Source organism: Malurus melanocephalus, unplaced genomic scaffold (genome assembly GCF_030028575.1).
Source record: "Malurus melanocephalus ecotype Western Australia unplaced genomic scaffold, MMel_1.1 scaffold_751, whole genome shotgun sequence".
Lineage (NCBI taxonomy): Eukaryota > Metazoa > Chordata > Aves > Passeriformes > Maluridae > Malurus > Malurus melanocephalus.
This window is the reverse complement of record NW_026623983.1, coordinates 82,502-91,039: the sequence shown is the minus strand read 5'-3', so window position 1 is coordinate 91,039 and position 8,538 is coordinate 82,502. Positions and strand designations below refer to the sequence as shown.

General features: G+C 66.6%; 4 protein-coding genes across 8 annotated transcripts in view; 3 read left to right on the top strand and 1 right to left on the bottom strand.

The window, feature by feature from the left end:
* The window catches only part of TAGLN (transgelin), a 158,220-nt gene that overhangs the window by 93,783 nt on the left and 55,899 nt on the right, over positions 1–8,538 (bottom strand). The window lies entirely within an intron of this gene.
* On the top strand, positions 222–2,155 carry APOA4 (apolipoprotein A4). 2 transcript variants are annotated; one of them, XM_057384857.1, is made up of 4 exons: positions 222–612; positions 723–789; positions 908–1,034; positions 1,145–2,155. In XM_057384857.1, the coding sequence occupies exons 2-4, from the start codon at positions 741–743 to the stop codon at positions 2,073–2,075; spliced, it is 1,107 nt and encodes a 368-aa protein (XP_057240840.1). In that variant the 5' UTR covers positions 222–612; positions 723–740; the 3' UTR covers positions 2,076–2,155. The 2 variants fall into 2 exon arrangements, with proteins under 2 accessions (XP_057240840.1, XP_057240839.1); XM_057384856.1 differs by having other exon boundaries at positions 222–635.
* APOA5 (apolipoprotein A5) lies at positions 2,695–5,176 on the top strand. Of its 4 annotated transcripts, XM_057384851.1 has the most exons (4): positions 2,957–3,067; positions 3,531–3,586; positions 3,665–3,773; positions 4,213–5,176. In XM_057384851.1, exons 1-4 carry the CDS (start codon positions 2,997–2,999, stop codon positions 5,147–5,149), a joined length of 1,173 nt encoding a protein of 390 aa, XP_057240834.1. In that variant the 5' UTR covers positions 2,957–2,996; the 3' UTR covers positions 5,150–5,176. The 4 variants fall into 4 exon arrangements, with proteins under 4 accessions (XP_057240837.1, XP_057240838.1, XP_057240834.1 ...); XM_057384854.1 differs by lacking the exon at positions 2,957–3,067 and adding an exon at positions 2,695–2,791 and having other exon boundaries at positions 3,531–3,773; XM_057384855.1 differs by having other exon boundaries at positions 2,809–3,067; positions 3,531–3,773.
* ZPR1 (ZPR1 zinc finger) lies at positions 5,672–8,533 on the top strand (the record flags this gene model as incomplete). The annotated part of the gene is made up of 12 exons (XM_057384867.1): positions 5,672–5,871; positions 6,341–6,502; positions 6,628–6,718; positions 6,812–6,882; positions 7,084–7,170; positions 7,246–7,368; positions 7,439–7,492; positions 7,579–7,645; positions 7,841–7,911; positions 8,099–8,188; positions 8,275–8,385; positions 8,462–8,533. Coding segments are annotated over exons 1-12 (1,152 nt in total), but the record flags the coding sequence as incomplete, so codon positions are not given.

Genomic DNA, 8,538 nt, shown 5'->3' with positions numbered 1-8,538 from the left:
GTGCGCACCGAGAGCCCGATCCCCGCGGGCAGAGGCGCGCACGGGTCCCAGCTCCACTCCCGGGAGCCCCGGCACGGTGTGGCCGCAGCGTCCGGCCCAAATCCGCCTCGTCCCGAGCAGGGCTCCCTCCCTGAGCCCGGACTGGGGAGGATCGGTGTCACCCTGAGAGCTTCATGTGCCCCCAGGCTCCATCCCAGCGTCCCCCCGAGCCCGTGTCCGGCCCCGCTGCCCAGCCCAGGCTCAGCACAGCCGCAGCAGAGCTCGGGGGTCCCTCCAGCACCACCAGAGCCGCGTCCTGACCCACTGCCCCCACCCCAGCACCAACACCCCAGGCACTGCTCTGCCAGCACCGACCATTGGGGCCATTTCTGGGTCCCACAGCGCGGGGAGGTGTCCCCTCAGCCCGGGGTCCCTGTCCCACCAGGGGCTCGGTGTGCCCCATGTACCCCACCCCTCTCTGCCCCACAGGGGTGATGTCAGGCCTGCGCACACGTCAGGCACTTCCACGTTGTGGCCGTGCTAAAGTCCAAGCCCTTGCTGTGTCACAGCCCGCGTGGAGGCTCCGGGGCGCTCGGGCGGCATAAAAAGAGCAGGGATCSGCCGGCTCTGCAGGTACCGCGGCCGTGGCAGCGCAGGTGAGCAGCTCTGGAGAGAGCTGGAGAGAGCCGGGGCTGGGGGGCTGCTGCTCCTCGGGGCTCCCCTCACTCCCTCTGTGCCCACAGGAGTCCCCAGCACTCAGGATGGTGCCCAAGGCGGCCGCCCTCGTCCTGGTCCTCCTGGCGATCTCAGGTGAGGGGTGYGAGGGTCCCCGGTGACCCCAGGGTGGCCCTGCCCCGGGGCAGTGACAGGGACCCGATGTCCCTGGGGGAACGGGACCGTGCCAGCGCTGATCCCGCACCCCTTGCAGGATCACGGGCCGATGTGAACCCTGACGAGGTGGCCACCGTCATCTGGAGGTATTTCACGGAGCTGGGCAGCAATGCCAAGGACACGGTGGAGCAGCTGCAGCAGACGGACATCAGCAAGCAGATCAAGTGAGCTGACCCTCGGTGCCGGGGGGTGCGGGGGGCTCGGGGGGACCTGGGGGTGCCGGGATGGGTGTGGGGATGTGGGCACACGGGCACTGAGCCGCTCCTGTCCCCAGCACCCTGCTCAAGAGCAACATGCAGAGCGTCAGCGCCTACGCCGAGGACCTGCAGGAGCGGCTGGTGCCCTTCGCCACGGAGCTGCAGGCGCGGCTGGCGCAGGACTCGCAGCGGCTCAAGGAGCAGATCCGCCGGGAGCTGCAGGAGCTGCAGGCCAAGCTGGCTCCCTACGCCGACGAGGTGCACCAGCAGATCGGCACCAACATCCGCCAGCTGCAGGCCAGGATGAGCCCGTACGCCGAGGAGCTGCGCTCGCAGGTGGAYCGCAGCGCCGGGGAGCTGCAGCGGGCGCTGGAACCCTACGCGGCCGAGCTGCGGGAGCGGCTGCAGGACAACGCCGACAGCATCCAGGCCTCGCTGAGCCCCTACGCTGACCGGCTGCAGCAGCAGATCGAYGGTGGAGTGGAGAGCATCAAGGAGCGGCTGTCGCCCATGGCAGACGAGCTGAAGGCGCAGGTGGAGCAGAGCGTGGCCGAGCTGCGGCGGGGGCTCAGCCCCTACGCCCAGGAGGTGCAGGACGGGCTCAACCGGCAGCTGGAGAGCCTCACCCTGCAGATGGACAAGGCGGCCGAGGAGCTGCGCGCCCGCCTGGCCACCAGCTCCGAGGAGCTGCGTGCCCAGCTGAGCCCGCTGGCCCAGGAGCTGCGGGAGGCGGCGAGCGGCGATGCCGAGAGCCTGCGGCAGCGCCTGGCTCCCCTGGCCCAGCAGCTGGACCAGCGAGTGGGGCAGACGCTGGAGGCGTTCCGGCAGCAGGCGGCTCCGTTCGGGGATGCTCTGGGCAAGCAGCTGGTGCAGCGGCTGGAGGAGATGCGCGGCAAGCTGGACTCGGGCGCTGCCGGCCTGGAGGATCACCTGGAGCTGCTGGAGAAGGAGGTGCGGGACAAGGTGGCTGCTTTCCTCAGCACCATCCCACCGCCCCAGCAGAACTGAGCGCCCCCGGCCCGCCGGCCGCACACACTCCGAGCATTCCCGGCCACTTCCCGTGGCAGAAATGAATAAATCTCCTTGTGAAGCACGTGCTGGTCCGTGTCCCTTCTTGTCACAGCATCCTGCTGTCTTGCCTCGGGGTGGGTGCGATACYTGAGACACCCTCAGCTGCTCTGAGCGGAGAGCACCGCCCCGAATTTGGGCTCTGGGGTGCCAGGGAGAGGGGGCAGAGGTGCAGGAAGGCGGGTGGGAGTCTGTGCTGGGGCCCGGTGTCACCTCAGCACCGCGGGGTGACAGAGCAGCCGGGGACACCCAGGAGGCTGCAGAGGGGCAGAGTCAAACATCCCCAGTGCGGTGTGCCAGAAGTGCCACGGGCTGTGGGGACCGGCGGGCGGGGGACAGACACTCCCCACGGCCCCGGGGGTCTCGGGGGGGATCGGGGCCGGGGGAGCGGGCAGGAACCCGGCACGGGAAGGGACAGGACGGGACGGGACAGGATGGGACGGGACGGGACGGAGTACGGCCAGCGCTGCCCGGAGCCACCTCACGTGTCGGCGCAGGCGAGGGAGCCGCGCTCCGGACTTTGGTGCCGCAGCAGCGCTGGCGACTGCTCGGCGATTCACCCCGGCCCCGCTGCCCTTCGCCCCCCGCGCCCGGGTTTGCTCCCGGTAAAAACCAACGCGGAAAGGAAAGGACACCGAGCGCGGCTGCACCGGGCGGTGTGTGCGGCGGGAGCGGGCGCGGCACGGGAAGGGAAGGACAGCCGATCGCTCCCTATCCCGGGGATCCCGCAGATCCCGGGGATCCCACAAATCCCGCAGATCCCGCAGATCCCTTCTCCTCCCGACAGCCGTGTCCCCATCCCGTCCCGCTGCCCCGCACCGCCCCGCCCCGCAGCTCCATCCGGCATTCCTTTCCCCCGGGATGCGAGGATCCCTGTGGGTCAGCCCCAGCCCCGTCCCCGTCCCCCGAGCCGGGGGGCAGCGCGCAGTCAGGTGAGCGGCCCCCGGGTCACCTCCCCGGAACGTGCTCGGACCTCCACGTTGTGTTTACACGGAGTGAGGTCCAAAAAGCCTTCCCGTACCAAAGCTGCCTTATCGCCCGCTCCTCGGCCGCCCCCCGGACCTATAAAAGGGCGGCCACCGCCGGCTCCGGCCGGGAGGGACACGGGAGGCGACCGGAGCCAGGTGAGGGGCGGGGGSCTCTGCGTTTGTGCGGCTGGAGGAGCTGGGTGAGATTCCCGGTGCACAGCAGCCGGGTTCGGGGAATCCGAGACGTTTTTGGGTACCCATAGACGTTATGGAGAACCCCAGGTGTTTTTAGGGGAGCTCCGGGTGTCAAAGGGGACCCCAGGTGTCAGGGGGGACCCCAGAGTGGGGTTCCTGCGGGGAGCAGCGAGGGGGTGTCAGCAGAAGCTCCCGTCCCTCGTGCTCCTCTCCTCTCCCGTCTCTCCCGCAGCCCGACCATGCTGCTGAAGGCCGCGCTGCTCCTGTCCCTCGTGGCCGCTCGCCCAGGTGGGTGCGGGCACGGGGGCTTTGGGGTGCCGGGGCTGGGTGGACAACACCACACTGACCCCCCGCTCCCACCCGCAGCGTCCCCRGCCAAACCGGCACAGGGCGGCTTCTGGGACTACCTGAGCCAGCTGACCGGTGACAAGGACAGCCTGGAGCATGGCCAGAGCAAGCTGGGCACGGACATCAGGTGAGCAGAGCGCTGYGGGGCGCCCAGAGCCCGCCAGCACAGCCGGGACCATGCTGCTCCTCCCTGGGACACAGAAACTCGAGGGAAGAGCCCTGGCGGGTGGGGACAGGGGCCTTAAGGTCACTGGGGCCTTGTGGTCACTGGGGGCCTTGTGGTCACTGCGGGTGTTGTGGGTGTTGTCACTTAGGAGTGTTGTGGTCACTGGGGGTGTTGTGGTCACTGGGGGTGTTGCAGTCATTGGGGGTGTTGTGGGTGTTGTGGTTACTCAGGAGTGTTGCAGTCACTGGGGGTGTTGTGGTCACTGGGGCTGTTGTGGTCACTGGGGCTGTTGTGGTCACTGCGGACGTTGCGGTCACTGGGGCTGTTGTGGTCATTGGGGCTGTTGCGGTCACTCAGAAGCATTGTGGTCACTCAGCAGTGTTTATGACTGTCTGTGCAGGAACCTGAAGGAGAGCATCCAGGATGGGGTGAGCTCCGTGGGGACCCTCCTGGAGAAGCTGTCCCCGCTGAGGCAGRGCCCGCAGCCGCAGCTGTCCCCAGAGCCGGCCGGGCTGCGCAAGGTGCTGCGGCGGGAGCTGGAGAGCCTGCGGCTGCAGCTGGCCCCGTACGTGGACGAGGCGCACCAGCAGGTCGGGCAGCGGCTGGACGAGCTGCGGCAGCAGCTGCAGCCCTTCACCGAGGAGCTGCTGGACCAGGTGTCCCTGCGGGCCCGCGAGCTGCGCCGGCGCCTGCTGCCCAGCCGCCAGGTGACCGAGCAGCTCCTGGACGGCGCCGACGAGCTGCAGCGCTTCGCCGGCCACTACGCCGACAAGATCGCCTTCCACACGGAGCAGCTGAAGGACATCTTCCAGCCGTACACGGCGCGGCTGCTGAGCGAGATCCACCGCAACGTGGACGAGCTGCACCGCAGCGTGGCCCCGCACGCCCGCGCCAGCCCCGAGCAGCTCAACCTGCACATCCAGGAGCTGTCGGCCAAGCTGAGCCGCAACGCGCGCGACCTGCACCGGCAGATCCAGCGGAACCTGGAGCAGCTCCGGGCCAAGCTGAGCCGGGTCCCCGGCAGCCTGGCGGAGCGCCCGGGCCGCTCCCGGGAGRYGCTGGCGCGGGAGGTGCAGCGGCGYGTGGAGGAGTTCCGGCGGGACACGTACGCACAGATCCAGGCCTTCACGCGGGCGCTGGACCAGGAGACCGAGGAGATGCGGCTGAAGCTGAGCGCCCGGCCGGAGCTGCCCCAGGAGCCGCTGGACGCCACGCCGCCGCCCGTGGAGGAGCTCCGCGCCCGGCTGGACGCGCTGTGGAGGGACCTGGCGCTGAGCCTGAGCGAGCGCGGAGCCGAGGGGCCCGGGAGGGACGGGACGGGGGAGGAACCCCAATAAAGGAGCCGCCATCGCGGCTGTGTGTCACGTGATCGTACCCATGTGTCACATGATAATCCCTGCATGTCACATGATCCGCACCGCGTGTCACATGATCATTCCCGTGTGTCACATGATAATCCTCACGTGTCACATGATCCGCACCGCGTGTCACATGATCATTTCCGTGTGTCACATGATAATCATCACGTGTCACATGATCATCCCTGTGTGTCACATGATAATCCCTGCGTGTCACATGGTCCTCCCCGCGTGTCACATGATAATCCTCACGTGTCACATGATCATCCCTGTGTCACATGATCGTCCCCATGTATCACATGATAATCGCGTGTCACATGATCCGCCTGAAATTCACCTGATCCTCCCGTGTGTCACATGATTCGCATGACCGTATGTCACATGATTTTTCCCGCGTGTCACATGATTCACTAGAGCGTCACATGAGCTACCGGGCGCGTCACGTGACCTTACGGAGTGTCACGTGAACTCCCAGCGAATCACGTGGCCTGCTCGCGCGCCGCGATCATTGCGTCATCGCCCCGCGCCGCCACGTGACCCGCACCATCATGTCGGCGCTCGGGGCCGTGGAGGCGGCGGCGGGGCCCGGGCCGGGAGCGGGAGCGGGAGCGGGGCTGCCCCTGTTCCGGCCCCTCAGCGCTGAGGACGGCGAGCAGCAGCCGGCGGAGATCGAGTCCCTGTGCATGAACTGCTTCCGCAACGTGAGGGGCCCGGGGGGGCGCGGGGCTGCGGGGGCCGGGGAGAGCAGGGCAGGGCAGGGCAGGGCAGGGCAGGGTGGGTACCGGGGGCTGAGGGGACAAGGAGGGCGTGTAGGAGTCTGGGGAGGGGCTGCAGGTCCTGTGGGGGTCATGGGGCGCACCCCAGCACAGATCTGTGCGGGTCCCGGTGCAGGGTCTGCGATGGTCGCGGGGATTAGCGGGACAGGGGGCAGTGGGGGGCACTGAGGTTTGGGGGGCGATGAGGGGCAGCAGTGAGGGAGGACCTGCCGGGGGCACAGCTGATCCTGGCACTGGTGGAGTTAGGAGGGGTTACCGGGGCTGTTTGGGGGATGAGACGATGTTTGGGGGGCAGGGGTTCGGAGCAGGGAGCTGCCCGCGTTGGGAGGGGCTGTCAGAGGATTGGGGGTCACTCCCCAGGACTCGGTTCCCACGAGRCCCCTCGCTGCCGCAGGGAGTGACGCGGCTCCTGCTCACCAGGATCCCCTTCTTCAAAGAGATCATCGTCAGCTCCTTCTGCTGCGACAGCTGCTCCTGGTCCAACACRGAGATCCAGTCTGCAGGGAGGATCCAGGAGCAGGGCGTGCGCTACACCCTGAGCATCACCTCCCGCCAGGTGGGCACAGCCCTGCTCTGCCCCACACCCCAAAGGGAGCTGGAGCAGCACCACCCCGTGATCCTCACCTTTGGGAGCCCCTGGCTGTGCTGGGGATCTCAGCTGCTCCCTGGCTCTGYGTGCAGGACATGAACAGGGAGGTGGTGAAGACCGACTGTGCCTCAGCGCGAATTCCAGAGCTGGACTTTGAGATCCCTGCCTTCAGCCAGAAGGGAGGTGGGTTTGGGGGAGCAGTTTGTGTGGAGGATGCTGGATTCCTGTGGGGTTTGTTAATGGGGTCGTCAGCTGTGGTTTTTTTSCCTTCCCAAGTGCTCACCACCATCGAGGGGATAATTGACAGAGCCGTGGCAGGCCTGGAGCAGGACCAGCCCGCCCGCAGGGTAAGCTCTGCCAAGGAAAAGCTGCTCAGGATGGGAAATGCTTGGGATGTCCATCCCCTGCCCAGGGGTGTCACATGGGGCTGGTGGGGACAGCGCTGGGTGCTGTGGTCACCTTTGTCAGCAGCTCTGGGCTGCCCCTGCAGCAACTGGACCCAGTTTTGTCCATTTTAACAAATTCTGTGATTCCGTGTCCTCTTGCAGGTGACAGACGGGGAGGTGGCAAGAAAAATAGACGAGTTCATTGGTAAACTGAGGCTGCTGAAAGAAGTCAATTCCCCTTTTACCTTTGTGAGTGCTTGCAGGAGGGCAGCCCTGGTGGGATGAGGGCTCAGGACGGGACCCTCACGCCCCCTCCTCSTGCAGATCCTCGATGATCCTTCTGGGAACAGCTTCGTGGAGAACCCCCGTGCCCCGCAGAGGGACGAGGCCCTGGTGGTCACTCACTACAGGAGGAGCCCCCAGCAGAGTGCCCTGCTGGGACTGGAGGTGACTGGGGTCACTCCCTCGCTCCCTGGACACCCCAAAGCAGGRATGGGGGTTAACCCTTCCTTTGCAGGGGGAGGAGGTGGATGTGAAGCCGCCGGACGCTGCTGAGGACCTGAGGGACGAGGTGGGTGCTGCTGCAGGGCTGAGGGACACTCAGGACACGTGTCCTGGGCTCTCTGGCACATTCTGGGTGTCCTTTCCCTTCTCCAGGTGCTGCAGTTCAACACCAACTGCCCCGAGTGCAACGCCCCGGCCAGCACCAACATGAAGTTAGTGCGTATCCTTGGAGGGAGGGGTGGGCACACACTGGGGGTGGGGGGCTCTGCTGGCCCTGGGCTCTCCCTGCTGCGTCCCAGGCTCGAGTGAACTCCCTCAGGTAGGGCCTGGTGGGTGCAGAGCTGTCTCAGTGCTGCTCACAGCTCTCACTGGGCTCCTGCCACCTCTTGGAGATTTCCTTGACTCTCTGCAACAGAAATCCCACACTTTAAAGAAGTGATTATCATGGCCACCAACTGTGATTCCTGTGGGCACAGGACCAACGAGGTGAGCTGGAAAAAGGGCACTGGGGAATGGTGTTCTGTGCCTTTGTCYCTGAGCTCTGCGGGGTTTGGGGCARTGTCAGGAGGTGCTTTATTGTGGTGTCCCAGGTTTGGAGGGGCTCTGGGCTGCTGGGATGAGCCCTTTAAAGCATCGTGGTGTGAATTGTGGAGTCMCTGCTCACTGTCCCCAGGTGAAATCTGGAGGAGCGATTGAACCGCGCGGCACCAGGATCACCCTCCGGATTACGGACCCTTCCGACATGACCAGGGACATCCTGAAGGTGCAGGGCCCTGTCCTGGGCAGGGTGTGGGGAGTGCAGGGGCTCAGCTGTCCCTCCATGGGCTCACGGGGTGCTCACTCGTGCAGTCAGAGACGTGCAGTGTGGAGATCCCCGAGCTGGAGTTCGAGCTGGGCATGGGAGCGCTGGGGGGGAAGTTCACCACGCTGGAGGGGCTGCTGAAGGACATCCGGGACCTGGTGAGTGTTCCTGGGGGGGCTCAGCCCCCTCCCCATCCCTTCTGGGGGGCCCTGGCTGCCTCACCTGCCCTTCCAGGTGGAGAAGAACCCCTTCACCCTTGGAGACAGCTCCATGCCCAGCAGGACGGGCAAGCTGCAGGAGTTCCTGGGGAA